The 21369-nt window shown below is 41.7% G+C and overlaps 1 protein-coding gene across 1 annotated transcript in view; it reads right to left on the reverse strand.

The window, feature by feature from the left end:
* Positions 1-21369, reverse strand: part of ADAMTSL3 (ADAMTS like 3) — a 468234-nt gene that overhangs the window by 213957 nt on the left and 232908 nt on the right. Inside the window, exons 4-5 of the mRNA XM_044279573.1 lie at positions 14520-14647; positions 5565-5610 (exon numbers count right to left, since the gene is read on the reverse strand). Of these exons, the coding sequence (XP_044135508.1) occupies positions 5565-5610; positions 14520-14647 (174 nt within the window). The remainder of the gene's footprint in view (positions 1-5564; positions 5611-14519; positions 14648-21369) is intronic.

Below are 21369 nucleotides of genomic sequence, written 5' to 3' on the forward strand. Positions count from 1 at the left end.
CAATATATGTGTAGGGATTTCGCTCAACCTCCTCATACTTGTTCTTTGACCTTCACTGCGCATGAAGACATCTGGATTTATTCCTGATTTATCTGCAGCACCTTTGTCAATGGTATTATGGTGGATTCTTTGTATTTTCCATTTTGTTCATTATTATCTGTCCTTGAGGTGACTTCTTTGTATTGTGAAGAGGGGCTGTGGAGATTTGGGCTCATTATGGCTCCTCTCTATTTCTATGTGTACCCAGTGTACTATTTTAGATGTTTTTAATATTGTGATGGGATGGTGGTTTTTTTTATCTGCAGAGGGAAGCATACTTACCTGCTCCCCACCACTAGGTCCTGGCTCCTTCCCTCTCCAACCATCTATCCAGCACTCGGGTCCTGCGCTGTCAACATCCGGTTCAATACTGTTGCAGCCACCATTGCAGCCAATGACTGGCCACAGCTGTGACCTGCCCCCTTGCGTCACCTGACCAATTGACATGATGCAAGAGGGGTCACTGCTGTGAAACCCAATGGCAGGGAGCAGGTAAGTATACTTCCACGTAGGGATTTATCAAAAAAAAAACAGAAGATGAACAACCCTTGTAATAAAGTGAATTGCTGAGGAATTTGTAATTATACTGCACTGCCACTAGAAAGTTGATGGCATGAAGGTAAACACTGAAAAGGGAGCAGTGCTCACAAAAGCACCATGAGCCCATCAAACAGCTGATCAGCACTAGTCCCAGGAATCGGACTCTTGCCAATCCGATGTTGATGACCTGTCCAGAAGATAGTAAATAAAACGTTAAGAGCAGCACTCAATACCGTGTAGACACTGGAATGCATCAGCCCATCCACAACCTTAGATCCATCTTGGTTATCCGATCAGCAAACAAAAGCAAATGACGGCAGCATCTCCAGAAGTGAATTTTATTAACAGTGGGTCCATGAAATAATGTGCAAATAACGCCATAAAGTGCAACGTTTCGACAATCAAGTAGTCTTTATCAAGCATAATCAAAAGTGAGCTAAAAACAACTTATACTGTATATCGTACATAGTGCTTCCTCTAACCAAAATGTACCAATCATGATAGTGTATTACTCCTAGGGACACCTGTTCATTAAAACTCCCCAATGTACTTGGGCATGCGCAGTGAAGTTTGGCAGACGCTGATGAACATGTGCATGATTTGGGTGTCTCGTATGCTGCCATCCTCCTTCAGGTAATTGATTGTGATTTTAGATTGGACAACTATGCTGACACTTACAAGAGGTATACACCTTGTCACTGGGAGTAGTACACTATCATGATTGGTACATTTTGATTAGAGGAGGCGTTGCACTTTTTGGCGTTATTTGCACATTATTTCATAGACCCACTGTGAATAAAATTCACTTCTGGAGATGCTGCCGTCATTTGCTTTTGTTTGCTGTCCTGAAGATAAGTCACCAATATCTGAAGAACTTTAAGACAAGACCAGTTGTGGTTCCTTGGGAACAGGTGTGGGGAACACAGCTGGGTTCATAGAAAATAATTTGAAGACACAAGCAAAATACTGATACATTTTGCTCTGGTGAAGTTATGAAGTCATAAGGATTTCCACCCGAAAAAAGGGAAACAAAATGTGTTTCTATAAGACTTGTGAATCCAGCCTAACTCAGTGCTAGAGATAAATGGACAAGATAGATTGTGAAGTTCTAAAATAAATTGACCTGTAAAAAATCAGCTTCAAGGTACAAACTGTCTTGGTTTATACACTGGAAAAACTAAGCTCTCATGCGCCTGTCCCTGATGTGAACTGTATCCTAAACCCGTCCATGTTCTGTAGTAAAGTATGAGACAGGTCTATGTCACTAAAGCTACAGTATACCGCCACTTTTCTTCAGTCCATAACACACAGGCACGTTTGTGAATGCAATTATTACATGACGCAATCTTCATGTTATTCAGTACTTTTTCAATATAGGCACAATATTGCATTACTGTCCTCCTCCTTCATAAAATGAAATATTCTGGATGGCAGCCTAGCATTAAATATGACTGTATTAGCCACTGAAATAACTCTTCATAAAAAGGCTCATGTTAAAATGCTCAATCTATGTCATAGCTTTGCAACTGAGAAATAGATAGAAAGACATAATAAAAGAAGAACAAAGCAACAGAAGGAGACTAATAACCACTGTAAATTCTGGCTCAAACCTGTAATGCTTCAAAGTAGGAGTAATATAAGGGTGAGTTCACACATAGGCTTTTGTTTGTTTTTTTGTGGAGTTTTATTCTGGGTTTTCAGGTAAAAAAAAAAAAAAAAACTCCAGATGTTGCATGGAAGTATATGACAAATTTCTAACACAGGAAAACTAGCCGTCTTTTTCTGGGTATTGGAGTTTTTTTTAATGGCAATTTTCCCACACGGTTCTACAGAGAAAGTAACATCACAAGGGGCACATATTTAAAAAAAAAAAAAAAGGCAGGAATGCAAAAAAACACTATAATAAACACCAGATGGTAAAACACGGTAAGAAAAACTTCAAAAACAATGATTATGTCAGTGGTTCTTTGGCCAAAGCAAACACCAGGGACAAAACTGTCTGTGAAGGAACCCTATGTCACGTCAGGTAGGGAACAGTGCAGACGTGATGGCAATGCACACCACTGTCCCTACCTATGTGGACAATGTGCCCTAATCAGCAGACCCCAACTGGGCGATAGTCTGACTAAGTGCAGACAACCTACTTAAGAAAGACAAAAGGGGAAGTCAGACAGACTGAGTCAAAACCAGAGAAAACCTTCAGAACCAAGGAAAAAACAAACCCAGAGTAATATACCCAGCAGGCTCAAAACCGGAAGTTAACTTCAGAACCAGACTCAGCAGTCAGAGGCGAAGTCACTAACAGGCAGAAGGACAGAAGTCCAGGGATCCACATGAAACTCAAGTGTGTGAGGCAAGAAGAACAAATCACAGGCAACTGTAGGCACCAGATGCCTGTTTAATACACTGCCTTCAGGAAGCACATGATGCTGGTGCAGACACTGATTGGCCGGTGTGCTTGCTCCCCGATAGGTCAACCAGCTCCACTGTCAGCAAAGCTGGTGGAAACAGTGATAGAGCGACGCAGGCGGCCCAGTAATAGTGTGGGAAGACTCATTGCGGAAGTGCAACCAGGTAAGCCAAGCGGACACCCAAGTAGAAAAGCCTGCCTTAGGGTTTATTCGGACATACATTTGTCCAGTCTGAGTACTGTCCGAGTGAGCAATATTCCACACAGACCATTGATCCACGCAAAGAGAATCACAGCATGCACCATCCAGCTCCAGTTTTCAGCAAGACTTTTTTTTACACATGAATAGGTCTACAAGAAAACCATACGGCACATGGTCACCATCCTTGTGCTATCTGTATAATATCTCGTCCATGTTTACCAGCATGTACAGGGCCATATTATGCTGTAATTAATATGGATCCATAATTAGACTGTCAATGTACATGAGTCCTCCACTGCACCTCTGGATGCCTCTTCACTTGGAGGCATGCAGAAGTTTACTTTTGTTGACTTCTGTACAAATCCTGCAGAAAGAAAAATTGTGGTATGCTCAGGGGCATAGCTATAGGGGGTGCAGAGGTAGCAGTTGCAACCAGGCCCAGAAACCCGAGGGGGCCCAAAGACCCTTGTGCCGCGTAAAAAGACACCAGTATTATAGAAAGTGCTTGATGGCCAAGTTACACCTCTGGCTGGAGAGGAGGGGTTACGTCAAGAATTTGGCATGTCGGGGTTGCCGGTTCAGGCACCACGAAGACTATGTGCTTCCCTGCCCCAAGCTGAACTCTTGCACCAGAGCCCAGGAGCCCTTAGCTACGCCCCTGGGTATGCTCCATCAGACATAGATAAGATCCTAGATAAGAGTATCTCTGTATGTATGGAGTCTGACAGGCTCTGTGCAGGAGTCCTTAGATGCTAGGTGGCTTTGTACCAGCCAAATGTCCCCCGTGCACTGTCATCCAGGCTTCGTGCACTGGGCTCTGCTGTGAGTCTTTAGCAATGTTCCTAAGGGTACGTGTCATGGTAAATGTCTTTGCACTAAATGGATGGGTTCCACAGCTCTAATAATAAACAACTGCATAATTATTGTATATATTACACATCAGAGAAGTATGCCTGCACAATAGACCCGGACTGAACTCCATCAGTGTAAACCTGCTCCTGGCTGCTTACCATGAAACACTTGACAAAAGGAAAAGAAAAGAAAAACACATGAAACCAATTTCACTGTGAAATAATACAAATTCTCTGATTAGAAAGCCTTGTATTTATGTGGGGCCATGCTTGGTCGGTGCAGTGTTTTATAGCTGTATGCAGGCTCATGTCAAGGGGGTGGTTTAAAGTGAACGTTCAGCGGAGATGACACATCAAAGAATAGAGGGACACGCAGCATATGTAAAGGAAACTGGGACAGCCAAAATGTTGTCAGAGGATACATGACTAACCAGGATTGCAAGCTTTAAAGTCAGATAGGTTTAAAACATACACTCAAGACCAAGGCTGCGGCTTTGAAAGCCTAATGGTATGTTCGCAGGGGAACTTTTCAATGTGGTCGTGTGAATGTAGCCTTAGCATGCACAGTATGGGCTCCCATGAGCTGAAGTAGGTTATTCGCAAAGTCGAAAAAGAGAGTGAACTATTTACCCCTTGAGCGTCAGGCAGAGCCCAGATTCTGTACCTAGACTGTGTGTGGCACTGCACGCTGTCCATGGGGTGCAGCCTATCAGAAATATTCTCCCCTAGAAACAATGCTATCTCTGAAAATAGCATGTAAATAACATCTTGCAAACAAAGGGTACAGTAAGGCTCCAGGCATGTCTATGGCGTCCGATTACAGCCATAATACCGCCATATGCATAAGATCTTCATTATAAACATCTCAGCAGTCAACAGCAATCACAATAGATCTGATACAGCAGTCAACGGGTTAAAGAACTGCACCCATTATATCGGAATCAGTTAGATGAATCTACATGAATATATATAACATACAGATGTGTTACAGGCCAGTTATAGCGGTGGTTGGGGGACAGGTTGGAAAGGTGGGCACAAAATGATAAGCCATGATGAGCGAGTACGCTCATTCTCACTGCACCTGCTCCCTGCTAGACACAGACTTTGACCACAGGAGGCCAGTATTGCGTTATAGGAAGCGAACCTTCCCGTCTCATACACTATCAGAATTAAGCGTTTTCATTTTTGTAATAAACAGACTTATATGCGCTTTCAAAGAAATGTTTCAAGGAAATCCTTCCTCTTTAATGAGCAAAACACTGTCTTCTTTGTAGACAATAAAAGTCCAAATATTAACTACTTTTAGATAAAATATGTTGTTTCTTAAATCCTCTCAGCTTCCTCCTGATACACATTGTGAATCACTGCTTGGCAGGAAGACTCCGCTGAGAAGAGACATTATTGGGAAGTGGGAGCACAAATCCTCGAGGAAGACGTATAGGAAAACAGAGACAGGGACCAGCCCCAAGTTTACTGCTTGTAGAGGATGAAGGAAAGGAAATGAAGAATGGATCAGACTTACGTTATTGCTGCATGTTCTGTAACGAATGTTCCGGCCTTCACAGCTCCTGAAATACAATGTGGTGGAAGCATGAGAATCATTGCAATCCATACAATCATTAATTCTCACATGATGAATACAATTTGATTTTACATGATTAAAATAGCATCTAATTTGTAAAATTAAACAAAGTTTATTACCAGACGCAGTAATGAATTTCTTTTTTCAAAATCACATTTGGGGCTTGAATTTTAAGTTTGTGCTCTATGGTAAAGAATGTACTTCTCGTGGTTAAACTGCAAGTGCACTGACCCAGTGTATCACTGCTAAGAGTTAATTGCCAAGAATTAAAGGGAATCTATCACCAGCGACTTCCCTATCCAACTCTTTGCATAGACACATAGATGTGGTCCGCCTGATTAAAACATTGCTTTTCATTAGTTGATCCACGGCTTTGTTTCCAAGTTATGATATTTTTTCTTAATATGCAAATTAGGCCTTTGGTGCAATGAGGGCTTCACCATTGCTCTTGTTACAATAAAGCTCAACTCCTTTCTGTAGCCAGCCCTTGCCTCATTGCTTTTATTGACAGGGCCAGGCAGAAGGAGAGCAGCCAGAGAGGGGCTGGCCACATAAATGAGTGGAGCTTCGGTGATGCAGAGTTGTGGCCACAGCACTCGTCCAGAGGACTTTTGTGGGTGCAAGTCTCCAGTTAGATCTCCCTCCACCTGGGGATTCGTATAAAACTTAATATGTATTTATGGTTGGTTCTTTTATTTCATTCATTTCAACACCAATGGTACACAATATACACTCACCTAAAGAATTATTAGGAACACCATACTAATGGACCCCCTTTTGCCTTCAGAACTGCCTTAATTCTACGTGGCATTGATTTAACAAGGTGCTGATAGCATTCTTTAGAAATGTTGGCCCATATTGATAGGATAGCATCTTGCAGTTGATGGAGATTTGAGGGATGCACATCCAGGGCACGAAGATCCTGTACCACCACATCCCAAAGATGCTCTATTGGGTTGAGATCTGGTGACTGTGGGGGCCATTTTAGTTCAAGAAACCAATTTGAAATGATTCGAGCTTTGTGACATGGTGCATTATCCTGCTAGAAGTAGCCATCAGAGGATGGGTACATGGTGGTCATGAAAGGATGGACATGGTCAGAAACAATGCTCAGGTAGCCCGTCGCATTTAAACGATGGCCAATTGGCACTAAGGGGCCTAAAGTGTGCCCAGAAAACATCCCCCACACCATTACACCACCAGCCTGCACAGTGGTAACAAGGCATGATGGATACATGTTCTCATTCTGTTTACGCCAAATTCAGACTCTACCATTTGAATGTCTCAACAGAAATCGAGACTCATCAGACCAGGCAACATTTTTCCAGTCTTCAACAGTCCAATTTTGGTGAGCTCGTGCAAATTGTAAAATTGTAGCCTCTTTTTCCTATTTGTAGTGGAGATAAGTGGTACCCGATGGGGTCTTCTGTTGTAGCCCATCCGCCTCAAGGTTGTGCGTGTTTGGAGTTCAGGAGATTGTCTTGACCAGGACCACAACCATTCATGCATTGAAGCAACTGCCTTGTGATTGGTTGACTAGATAATCGCATTAATGAGAAATAGAACAGATGTTCCTAATAATTCTTTAGGTGAGTGTACATCAGTGCAATGTTTTGGGCCCTTTTCAGTAGGTGCCCTTTTTCAAGCTGTTCCGATACTCGGCTATGTGTGGATAGCGGATTGCAAACAGTTTGATAGGGAAGTCGCTGGTGGCAGATTCCCTTTAAATGTTTTGCTTTGTTGTGAAAGCTCTAATTTCTTTATGCATTATGTATCCTCCATGGTTCTTTATATTCTAGCAATATATCATCAATTCCATAACTTCTCACAGAAGACCTGCCACATCTGATATGTCTGTAAAGTAAGTAAAGACATGCAATATTGAGAAGAGTAATAGTAATACTCAATTGGCAATATTTTTATGCATTTCCAGAAGTAATAACGAAGGTTACAAATACTAGAAGGGCAAAGTCCTAAGAAAAGCACGTTAGATCCTCTTTTAGTACCCAAACCGTTATGTGGTACTACATAAGTAATTTGTATTCATAGTAGCCAGTTACACCAAATATTTTAGTTTCATAATTCATATAAGCAATTTTCCATTATGACTTTGTTCTCTAAGAAACATGTTGCCGATATCTATGAATTTGTGCCATTGTAACTACTTGATTTAGGTGTAGGCAGTAGTGGGAAGTGTTGGTGACACTTTATGACTGTCTAAAAGCATAAAAACATGATGTCATGCATAGCATGAGGGTTTGTTCAATTAGCTAAATTCTGCAATTAATGTAACTAATGAATGCTTTTAGAAAGATTGAATAAATGGTAACCTATCAACATAAAGGACCAAAGTGGTTGATTTTAGGAATAAATTCTGCCTGGTTGTTTTCTGTCTTTTCTGTCTTTTTAAGCGAGAAAGAAATTCCCCACTTAGCAGTCAATACATTAGAAGAATGAATCTGGTAACATAAGGTTAATTTATATATTTCTAACACTGTGCAAACTACTCGGTTAAAGGACTTTTCCGAGATTCTGATACTAATAACCTATTCTCAGGATCAGGGGCGGATTGGCCATAGACCCAACCGGGGTAATTTCCTGGTGGGCCGTTGCCCAGGGGTCAACTCAAGCCCTCTTGATGGCCGCAGGCCAGGTACATAATGATCTGATGCTCAATGGCTACATGTACTCAACTGTATTACCGTTCTCATGACGGTTATACAGTTGAATACTGTGGTTGGGGCGGCAGTATTTTGTGCTGCCCTGTAGTATTTGGTTCTGCTGGGGCAGTATTCTGTGCTGCACTACGGTATTGCAGGCGCTGCCTACTTCTGTTATCCCTGCCTCTTTATTTTGTCCACTTCTGTCAATTTGGACCCACTGTGGGGATTCGCTCTGGTAGACAGGGTATGAGGACGCAGTACAAAGGGAAATTACCAGTTCTTAAATCAAACTTCTGTGTTTATTCACACATAAGGCAAACAACATGACATCACTTTGCAGTCTTGGTGTTAGTTCACACACAATGGAAAGTCCACATAGCAAAGAATCACCTTGTCGGCAGTTCTATCTCCAGCAGTCCATAGCAGGCTTTTAGGGGGCCTGTTTCCCCTAAACACGGGTCTCAGCCCTCTAACACGGCACAGTCCTCAGATCCCAGCACACACCCTTTGCTGCTGAGCCCAGCTGTCTTTTGAGGACAGCTAGGTGCTGTCAAAACCCAGACCAGCACTTAAAATCCAGTCTGGTGTTTGACCCCACCTGGCTGCAAATCAGCCCAGCAGCACACGCTGGGAGGAAAATACCAGTTTTCCGAGACCATACCCTTCACTGTGTCACACCACCTACAACATGGGGCCACTTTTAGTTTTCTTTTCCAGGTCCACTTTAAGTTCCCTGCTCAGGATAGGTCATCAATATCGGATCATCGTGGGTCCAACTCCTGATACCACCACCGATCAGCTGTTTGAAGAGGCTGAGTGCCGTAGCCTGTTCATAAGTCACGTAGCCTAGGCTCAGCACAGAGTGCAATTCAAGTGAATGGGGCTTTTTTTTTCTTTTTCGTCCCCCCCCCCCTCTTTCCCAAGGGTGGTGGGTGGGTATTAAATAAAGGGGATTGGTAAGGGAGAAAAAAATTGTAATTTCAATTATTAATTGTTAATCTGGATTTTTTATATTGTTAAAGTTGATGTGTTTCGTGTACAAATGTATATGTTCTTATGAAACTGAAATAAAAAGATTTAAAAAATATATATAAAGTGAATGGGGCCGAGCTGCAATACTAAACAAAGCTGCTATCCAAAGGATGGCATCAAAAACCACTGTAAATCATTTCATAATTTTGTCCATTAATCATATTGCTGATAATACCACCATCAGCTGAGAGATTACCACAATGAAAGAGATGGCCATGAAAGATGAAGAATATTACCACAATAGTAAAGTAACCCATGTCGTTTTACCTTCTAATATACTGTCTTACAGTAAGTCTATTGGTAGTAACACTTCTAGAGCACAGCCCTGCATGTTTTGAATCCCTACAGATGGGGCTAGTTGGATTTTATACTTGAAAGACTACATTTAATTGCATTTACATACAAAGGGATACTGCTCCCTTGGTATTAATTTGTTCTAGAAGAAGCTTAAAAAAAGGAAAACTAGTTATTAAGAAAATGAAGGAAAACATGGAAATTAGAGAACCATAAGCAGATAACCAATACAGAATTTGTCATTCCATATAAACGTCATAAACAGCTGCTGGAAGTACAATATGCAGCTTATTTTGAAAGAGAAAACTTGCCCTGGACTTTTGCACAGATTGTTAGCAGTCAGTATATGCCTGTATTACACAGGAAGAGAGCAGTGCATGGCATGTAGTACAGGCAGTGAATGCAGTAGATGTGTCACAGGTGGAACAGTACAGTACAGGTAGAGAGCAGTACAGCAAATGTAGTACAGATAGAGAGCAGTACAGTACATGTAGTACAGATAGAGAGCAGTACAGTACATGTAGTACAGATAGAGAGCAGCACAGTACATGTAGTACAGATAGAGAGCAGCACAGTACACGTAGTACAGGTGGAGAGCAGCACAGTACACGTAGTACAAGTGGAGAGCAGTACAGTACATGTAGTACAGATAGAGAGCAGGACAGTACATGTAGTACAGGTAGAGAGCAGGACAGTACATGTAGTACAGGTGGAGAGCAGTACAGTACATGTAGTACAGATAGAGAGCAGTACAGTACATGTAGTACAGACTGAGAGCAATACAGTACATGTAGTACAGATAGAGAGCAGTACAGTACAGGTGGAGAGCAGTACAGTACATGAAGTACAGGTAGAGAGCAGGACAGTACATGTAGTACAGGTGGAGAGCAGTACAGTACATGTAGTACAGATAGAGAGCAGTACAGTACATGTAGTACAGATAGAGAGCAATACAGTACATGTAGTACAGATAGAGAGCAGTACAGTACATGTAGTACAGATAGAGAGCAGTACAGTACATGTAGTACAGGTAGAGAGCAGGACAGTACATGTAGTACAGGTGGAGAGCAGTACAGTACATGTAGTACAGATAGAGAACAGTACAGTACATGTAGTACAGATAGAGAGCAATACAGTACATGTAGTACAGATAGAGAGCAGTACAGTACATGTAGTACAGGTGGAGAGCAGTACAGTACATGAAGTACAGGTAGAGAGCAGGACAGTACATGTAGTACAGGTGGAGAGCAGTACAGTACATGTAGTACAGATAGAGAGCAGTACAGTACATGTAGTACAGGTGGAGAGCAGTACAGTACATGAAGTACAGGTAGAGAGCAGGACAGTACATGTAGTACAGGTGGAGAGCAGTACAGTACATGTAGTACAGATAGAGAGCAGTACAGTACATGTAGTACAGATAGAGAGCAATACAGTACATATAGTACAGATAGAGAGCAGTACAGTACATGTAGTACAGGTGGAGAGCAGTACAGTACATGAAGTACAGGTAGAGAGCAGGACAGTACATGTAGTACAGGTGGAGAGCAGTACAGTACATGTAGTACAGATAGAGAGCAGTACAGTACATGTAGTACAGATAGAGAGCAATACAGTACATGTAGTACAGATAGAGAGCAGTACAGTACATGTAGTACAGGTGGAGAGCAGCACAGTACATGTAGTACAGGCGGAGAGCAGTACAGTACACGTAGTACAGGTGGAGAGCAGTACAGTACATGTAGTACAGATAGAGAGCAGGACAGTACATGTAGTACAGGTAGAAATCAATACAGTATATGCAGTAAAGCTATAGAGCAGCACAGTACATGTTGTACAGTTGAAGAGCAGTACAGAGAATGTAGCACAGTACATGTAGTACAGGTAAAAAGCAGCACAGTACATGTAGTACAGGTGGACAGCAGTACAGTACATGTAGTACAGATAGAAAACAGTACAGTACATGTAGTACAGATAGAGAGCAATACAGTACATGTAGTACAGATAGAGAGCAGTACAGTACATGTAGTACAGGTGGAGAGCAGTACAGTACATAAAGTACAGGTAGAGAGCAGGACAGTACATGTAGTACAGATAGAGAGCAGTACAGTACATGTAGTACAGATAGAGAGCAGTACAGTACATGTAGTACAGATAGAGAGCAATACAGTACATGTAGTACAGATAGAGAGCAGTACAGTACATGTAGTACAGGTGGAGAGCAGCACAGTACATGTAGTACAGGCGGAGAGCAGTACAGTACATGTAGTACAGGTGGAGAGCAGTACAGTACATGTAGTACAGATAGAGAGCAGTACAGTACATGTAGTACAGATAGAGAGCAGGACAGTACATATAGTACAGGTAGAAATCAATAAAGTATATGCAGTAAAGCTATAGAGCAGCACAGTACATGTAGTACAGGCGGAGAGCAGTACAGTACACGTAGTACAGGTGGAGAGCAGTACAGTACATGTAGTACAGATAGAGAGCAGGACAGTACATGTAGTACAGGTAGAAATCAATACAGTATATGCAGTAAAGCTATAGAGCAGCACAGTACATGTAGTACAGATAGAGAGCAGTACAGTACACGTAGTACAGGTGGAGAGCAGTACAGTACATGTAGCACAGGCGGAGAGCAGTACAGTACACGTAGTACAGGTGGAGAGCAGTACAGTACATGTAGTACAGATAGAGAGCAGGACAGTACATGTAGTACAGGTAGAAATCAATACAGTATATGCAGTAAAGCTATAGAGCAGCACAGTACATGTTGTACAGGTGAAGAGCAGTACAGAGAATGTAGCACAGTACATGAAGTACAGGTAAAAAGCAGCACAGTACATGTAGTACAGGTGGACAGCAGTACAGTACATGTAGTACAGATAGAAAACAGTACAGTACATGTAGTACAGATAGAGAGCAATACAGTACATGTAGTACAGATAGAGAGCAGTACAGTACATGTAGTACAGGTGGAGAGCAGTACAGTACATGTAGTACAGATAGAAAACAGTACAGTACATGTAGTACAGATAGAGAGCAATACAGTACATGTAGTACAGATAGAGAGCAGCACAGTACATGTAGTACAGGTGGAGAGCAGTACAGTACATAAAGTACAGGTAGAGAGCAGGACAGTACATGTAGTACAGATAGAGAGCAGTACAGTACATGTAGTACAGATAGAGAGCAGTACAGTACATGTAGTACAGATAGAGAGCAATACAGTACATGTAGTACAGATAGAGAGCAGTACAGTACATGTAGTACAGGTGGAGAGCAGCACAGTACATGTAGTACAGGCGGAGAGCAGTACAGTACATGTAGTACAGGTGGAGAGCAGTACAGTACATGTAGTACAGATAGAGAGCAGTACAGTACATGTAGTACAGATAGAGAGCAGGACAGTACATATAGTACAGGTAGAAATCAATACAGTATATGCAGTAAAGCTATAGAGCAGCACAGTACATGTAGTACAGGCGGAGAGCAGTACAGTACACGTAGTACAGGTGGAGAGCAGTACAGTACATGTAGTACAGATAGAGAGCAGGATAGTACATGTAGTACAGGTAGAAATCAATACAGTATATGCAGTAAAGCTATAGAGCAGCACAGTACATGTAGTACAGGTGGAGAGCAGTACAGTACACGTAGTACAGGTGGAGAGCAGTACAGTACATGTAGCACAGGCGGAGAGCAGTACAGTACACGTAGTACAGGTGGAGAGCAGTACAGTACATGTAGTACAGATAGAGAGCAGGACAGTACATGTAGTACAGGTAGAAATCAATACAGTATATGCAGTAAAGCTATAGAGCAGCACAGTACATGTAGTACAGGCGGAGAGCAGTACAGTACACGTAGTACAGGTGGAGAGCAGTACAGTACATGTAGTACAGGCGGAGAGCAGTACAGTACACGTAGTACAGGTGGAGAGCAGTACAGTACATGTAGTACAGATAGAGAGCAGGACAGTACATGTAGTACAGGTAGAAATCAATACAGTATATGCAGTAAAGCTATAGAGCAGCACAGTACATGTTGTACAGGTGGAGAGCAGTACAGAGAATGTAGCACAGTACATGTAGTACAGGTAAAAAGCAGCACAGTACATGTAGTACAGGTGGAGAGCAGTAAAGAGCATTTAGCACAGGCAGAGAGCAGTACAGTACAAGTAGTATAGGTGGAAAGCAATATAGTAAATGCAGTAAAGCTATAGAGCAATGCAGTACATGTAGTACAGTTGGACAGCAGTACAGTACATGTAGTACAGTTGGACAGCAATTGCGGACAAGAAAAGGCATTTTCTTTGAGAGTGCCGGCGATGTGCGGTCCGCAAAATGCGGAACACACATTGCCGATGTCCGTGTTTTACGGATCTGCAATTTTCAAAACACATACAGGCGTGAGAATGGACCCTTAAAATGTATGGCCTCTGACGAGGCGAAGTTAGTTATTCCCAAAGTATTACAAGACTTTGGTGAATAACTTTGGTATTAGATTTTTTAAACTAAAAACCATTTTAAAACTTAGATCCAAACTCTGCTTTGGTTCCGACTATTACATTGGAACCGAAGCTGAATTCAGATCCAAGTTTTAAAATGTTTTTTCAGTTTAAAAATCAAAAACCAAAGTTATTCACCGAAGTTTCGTGAGACTTCGGGAATAACTAACTTCGCCTCGTTGGAGGCCATACATTTTAATGCTGTATAAATACAGATCTCTGTACAGCATTAAACCGAAGTTTTGAGTGAAGCGACTTTGGATCTAGGATCTAAAGCTGGCACCGCTCATCCCTACTTACTCATCCCAACGTTTTAATGTTTGCAGGCAATTAAAAACAAATATTTGAAAAAAGCAAAACATGAGGCCCCTGATATTGAAAATCATTACTAACCGTCCATTCAAACATCTTCGTAAAGAGTAGGATGCTCCTCCACCACAAGTCCGCGAACAGTCACTCCAGCTCCCCCAAGCATCCCAGCCGTTGTCTTTGTCATTGTCAGAGCGGGTAATTCTGGATGTCTGTGATCATAAAAAAACAATAGTAATATTAATAAATTGGTCAGAGTGTAAAGTTGACTACAAGGAGCCCGGGCAGGACTAAGGGAGTGCAAAATGAAATGTCTTGAACTAAATCATAGTGAAGCAGTAAGATTCATGCATTCACGTGTAGTATAGAGCCAGGGGGCAGTGTATGGACTCAGGAAATTTCACTTTGGTGTTTTGAAGTTCGACGTTCTGTTTTTTTGGCAATTCCGTTATGGATTCCGTTACCACGGGCCATAACGGAATTCTATGATGGAATCCATAACAGAATGCCTTTAAAAGGATTCTGTCACCTAGTTTGAGCCTATAGAGCTGAGGACATGTGCTGCTAGATCGCCACTAGCACGGCCTGCAATATACATTTCCCATAGCTGTGAGTGCTTTTAGTCAGCTTTTTATATATATGCAAATTAGGCTAGTAAGGAGCCCAAGGGGCTGTTGCCAACGTTTCAGGAGCCCAACCACACCCACTGTGAAGGAGCCCAGGACCGCCCGCATCCTATGAATCTCCTCCTTGCTCCCCCGACGTCACTCGCCGCATGTGAGTGCCGGAATGGTGCTCCTTCCCTGTGCTGGCATCAGCCTCAGGGAACGAACTGCATATGCGCTAGCTGGCATGCGCTAGATTACGGCGCTTCAACTATGTGACATCAGGGGAGCAAAGAGAAGATTCGAAGGATGCGGGATGGTGCTGGGCTCCTTCACAGTGGGCGTGGCTGGGCTCCTAAAACGTTGGAAACAGCCCCTTGGGCTCCTTACTAACCTTATTTGCATATATATATATATATATATATATATATATATTTAAAAAAATATTACTGAATAAAAGCACTCAGAGCTATGGGAAATGTATATTGCAGGCCGTGCTAGTGGCAATCCATCAGCGCATGTCCTCAGCTCTATAGGCTCAAACTAGCTGACAGAATCCATTTAAGAGGCATTCTGTTTTGCATTCCGTCATAATAGAAGTCTATGGACCGCATAATGGATCTGTCTGGTTTCCGTTATGCAGGAGAGGACTCATAAAAAACAATCAGATCCCACCTATCATTCTCCAAAGGAGTGTTGAAAAATGAAAGGTGGAATCTGATTGGTTGCTATGAACAACTAAGCCAGTTCTACTTTACTCTCCCTTAAAGTCTTCTTCGTCACCTAGTTCGTTTCTCTACTGAGTGTTTTCTTTTGTACTTCAGTTAAAATGTTCCTGTAATTAGAGGAAAATTCAGTTGATGAGAGCTTTATAAGCTTAAAGAGCCGGGATGGAGCATATGTGTATTTGTATTTAGTTGGAAATTATTAAGTGGTCTAATTATTCGTAATTGTCGCAGTTTGTGTTTATTTAGGCAGAAGGGCCTTCCTCCCAAGGCTCAGAGCTGCCGCTAGCATTCAACCCAGAGCCAGCCATCTCATGAGAGGCCTAGGAAATCATAGCAAGGCACTCACCATCTGACGAGAACCAGACTGGCTCCAACCGTACAAAATTAATGATTTATTGTTCACAAGTATTTTATGAAATGCATGATTTTGGCTAAATAGCACGCTATGACATTAAGCAGACACTTTCTGCACGACTGTGCGATAATTGGCATTTTTGCTCACGATACATATTTTCTATTGAAGTACATAATGAGTCCATTAATTATATACTAATAACAGTGTAAGAAAAAGTAACGGCTTCCATTTATCTACTGTTAGTTTCTTTAGAGTCTGGACAAGTCCAAGCAGCCAGGTGACTGCTATTCCTATTTTTTTTATTTTTGGGATGGGGGTATTTCCTCTCATACCAATAGTTTCTATAGACTATATTATTTTTAAAATGTTTTATTTGATTTGGTTGTATACTCACACCAGATCAATTTCTGGAGTATTTAGAGATGGTCCATCAATGCCTAACTACTGGAAACAATTGTTTCCAAAAAGTATTCCAGACATTAAAGGGGTTGTCCCATCTTCGACATATCTGAATAGCCACAGGATAGGCCCTAAATGTTGAATAGATGTCGGTCCCACTTCTCCATTCAAAGCCACCAAGTCATCAGGTGAGAAGAGGGTTATGATTAGAGGTTGGTCCCGTGTCTATCAGGAATATCCTGTGGCTATACCATACAGCTCAGCCTTTAACACCATCCCTCCCAACAAGTTGGCAATGAAACTGAACAACTTGGGTCTCAGCTCACACCTGTGCAACTGGATACTGGATTTTCTTACAAAAAGACCACAAATCGTACGCATGGGCAAGCACTTCTCTTCATCCTTAACACTAAACACTGGGGTACCGCAAGGCTGTGTGCTGATCCCGCTCCTTTACTCCCTTTTCACAAATGACTGTAAACCTATTCACAATACCAATACCATTATAAAATTTGCAGATGACACGACCGTGATAGGCCAAATCTCCAACAATGATGAAACAGTCTATAGGAAAGAGGTTGAGAACCTAGAGAGATGGAGTAAGAACAACAACCTCATACTCAATACCAAGAAAACAAAGGAGCTAATTCAGGATTTTAGGAAGAAGAAACAAAATGGACACCATCTCATTAGCATTAATGGTGGAAACGTGGAGATAGTTCAAAGTTTCAGATTCATGGGAGCTCATATTAGTCAGGACCTATCATGGATAGAAAAACACAACAGAAATTACCAAAAAAGGCCTTCAGAGGCTTTATTTTCTGAGGAGTCTGAAGAAAGCACAACTCCCAAAACAGCTGCTAGTCAGTTTTTACAGGTGCACCATAGAATCTGTTATCACATATTGCATCACAGTGTGGTACTCCGGCTGCTTTTCTGAGGACAAGAAGACCCTCAAGCGCATCATCAGAATGGCTGGCAGAATCACTGGTACTCAGTTACCATCACTGGATGACATCTTCACTGCTCGCTGCAGCAACAGGGCAAAAATTATCTGCGGGGATCCAACTCACCCCGGCCACAGCCTTTTCACTCCCCTACCCTCTGGTAGGCGTCTTAGAGCCCTACATGCCCGCACCACTAGGCTGAAGAACAGCTTTTACCACAAAGCAATCAGTCTCCTAAATGCTCGGAGATTATTGCGCCTTCCTAAGGTAGAAACTACCACAGACTGAAAGTGACTGCTGCATTCGTGACCCCATGATGATCTCGTATCTGCAGTGGTGTCTGAATCAGTGTGTATATATACTCATAAGCACTTCCTACTTTGCTTTTGCTATATATATGCTGTGAACTGTGAATAGTAATGCTTTCTAGTGCAATGTTTAGTTTTTTTCTAGTGTAATGCTTTAGTTTAAATGTCAGTTCTTGTTCCCCTGTCCATGGCATCCATCTAGGATTGCTCCAAACAACATTTCATTGTAGTGTGCATTGTATTACATTGTATTGTACAGTGACAATAAAGGCATCTTATCTTACATATCTAAGATTGTAATACCCAGGGGTGGATAGGCCATAGACCTTACAGGGTAATTTCCAGGTGGGCCGATGTTCATGGGGCCGCCTGAGCCCTCCTCACGGCCGGCCAGTGGAAGTTTGTAGGGATGTATTTTGTGCTGCTGGCAGCATTTTGTGATGGACTGTGGTATTTGGCTCTGTTGTGGTGGTATAATGTACCACAATATGGTATTGCTGGCCCTGCCTTCCATCAATTTAGACCCAACTACAAAACTGGCCCACTTTTAGTTCAGGGCCACTCCCAGTCGCCCCTGGTAATACCCCTTCAACAAGTATCAATGTTAGATATGCAGGGGACCCCAATAATCACTAGGACAGAATGTCTTTCTTTCTTTTCCCTTCCCACCCATGCCAAAATGTCAATGAGTTGTTTTATGCAGTGTACTCCACTGTATGGGAGGTTCTGCTATTTTCATGATATCATTAGTGAGACTAATCCATCACACCTTTAACTTACTGGCGACATCCACCATACATGTATAGCAGCATTCAGAGTTCAAAATAAGGGCTCATTCACACGACCGTATGGCTTTTTCAGTGTTTTGCAGGCCGTTTTTAACAGTTTTTTGTTTCAGTAGTGTTTACAGTTCAGTTCCATTTTTCCGTTCCGTTTTTCCATATGGCATATACTGTATACAGTAAGTACATAGAAAACATTTCCAATAGATGCTTCCGCAAAAACTGAACTGATACGGAAGACATACAGTGTACATTCCGTATCTTTTTTTTTTAAGACCCATTGACTTGAATGGAGCCACGGAACGTGATTGGCAATAATTGGACATGTTCTATCTTTGAACGGAACGGAAAAACGGAATGCACACGGAGACACTTCATTATTTTATTTTTGCTGACCCATTGAAATGAATGGTTCAGTATAAGGCTACTTTCACACTTGCGGCAGAAGATTTGCCGGAACTGCCTGCCGGATGTGTCAAAACGCATGTAAACTGATGGCATTTGTCAGACAGATCAGGGTCCTGATCCGTCTTACAAATGCATTAAAATGCCGGATCTGTCTCTCTGGTGTCATCCGGAAAAATAGATCCGGCATTTATTTTTTTAAATTTTTTTGCAGTCTGAGCATGCGCAGACCACAATGGCGGATCCGTTTTGCCGGAACACTCAGCATTAATGCATATCAATGGGAAAAAATGCCGGATCCGGCATTCCGGAAAGTGTTCCGGAATTTTGGACAGAGATAAAACTACAGCATGCTGCGGTATTATCTCCGTCCAGAAAAGTAAAAAAGACTGAAGTGAAGACATCCTGATGCATCCTGAACGGATGCTCTCCATTCAGAATGCATTAGGATAAAACTGATCAGTTCTTTTCCAGTATTGAGCCCCTAGGACGGAACTCAATGCTGGAAACGAATAACGCTAGTGTGAAAGTACCCTAAGTAATGCATACTGAACAAAAAAATGGCCAGTATACTGAACGCAAAAAATGTTCATGTGCATAAGCCCTAAGGCACATGCTTAGGATCAGAGCAGTTGCCATTTCCGGCAGTGACTGTTGTATTGTGCAGCAGACACATGTCGGTAGTGTCCATGATCGGAGATAATGGCACTTAACCCCTCAGATTGTGTGGTCAGTTGCGACCAAGGAAACTGAGGGGTCATTTACCAGAAGCAGGCTGCTCCTGGTGATAGAACGGCATACCCAATGACAAGATTCCGAGTGCCTTCTGCAGGTTTCCAGACCTGCCAAAGCAAAGTTCCTATTAAAGGGGTATTCCTATTACATACAATTGTGGCATATCGCTAAGATATGTCCCCATTGTCTGATAGGTGTGGGTCCCACTTCTGGGACCCGCACCTACAAGGAGAATGGAGCTGGGAGAGCTGTGGCTGGAGGACCCCGGGTTTAAATGGGAGCGCACCTCTCTGCCTATGATAGAGCTCAATAGGAATACAGATAACTTACAATAGACTGCAATTGTAAACTATTGCAGTCTATTGTAAAAATAAAGTTCATAAAAAGAGTACAAACAAAGAAATTTTATAAAAAATAAAACAAAAAAGAATTTGTGTAAAAATTCAAATCACCCCTTTACCCATTGTACATACACAATTAAACAGACAAAACAAAAACCTTATTAGTACCAGTGCATCATAAAGCCATAACACAAAAAAATCTAAATGACCAAATCGCTGCTTTATGGCTGTTTTGCCCCATCCCCCATCACCCTAAAAAACTGAATATAAAGTAATCAAAAAGTCATACATACAATATGATGTCATTAAAAACTACAGACCACCCAGCAAAAACAGAGCTCTGTAGATGGAAATGTAAAAAGGTTATAGACATCAAAATATGTTTTTAAAAGAATTAAAACTAACAGAAACAACATAAATTTGGTATGGCTATAATAGAACTGACCTGCAAAATAAAGGGAATGTGTCATTTTTATATGAAGAGCGTAAATAGCAGAATTGTGGGGGGGGAGTCTGTCTACTGGACTTCTTTTTTCCAACCAAAATAACAGAGGAGCATTTTGTTTTTGCTTTTTAACATAGAAGTCAATGAATAATGTACAGAAATGGAAAGTGTTTCACATGAATCCGTTATTCAATCCAGTAGAATGCAGAAGTAAACTTAGCCTTACACAGATATGTGTATACGCATAAGACTCCATCTAACATCTGAATAAGCAATCATATTGGAATTCACAAAAAAAAGATAAAATTTAGACATACACAAGTGTAAACTTATTGTCAAATATGTGTTTAGACTAATTAGGTTTGACACTTTAGCAAGGACTGGTAATCCTATTTGTCAAATCTGAAAGGTCCATTCCTCGCACACATATTTTTACGGACACACATGCATTTTTCAAAGATTTCCTTAAAAGCTTAAAAAAAACATAAAACTAGGGTTTGAAGGGAAACGCACTTCCTTTGCCAATCTGTGCACTAATCCGAATGGTATTTGAAGCATCACAATGTGTTTTTATTGGCTTGCTGGTTTTATTTTCGTATTTTGTCCTATGCAGAAGTGATATGTGCTCTGATTTCTCCCAGATGAATCAGCTGACGTTTAACCCCACAACCTTTTAGGTTTGCAGCAACAGCTTGCAAAGCAATTTACAAAAAGCCTTCTTAGGGTGGGTTCACACTAGCGTTAGGGATTCCGTTATGGCCTTTTGTTATAACATGGTTATAACGGAAAATAACGGAATGCCCAGACAGAATGCAAAACGGAAGCCTTTAAAAGGCATTTCGTTTGCTTTCTGTCCTAATAGAAGTCTATGGGAAAGCATAACG

This window comes from Bufo gargarizans, chromosome 2 (assembly GCF_014858855.1).
Source record: "Bufo gargarizans isolate SCDJY-AF-19 chromosome 2, ASM1485885v1, whole genome shotgun sequence".
NCBI lineage: Eukaryota > Metazoa > Chordata > Amphibia > Anura > Bufonidae > Bufo > Bufo gargarizans.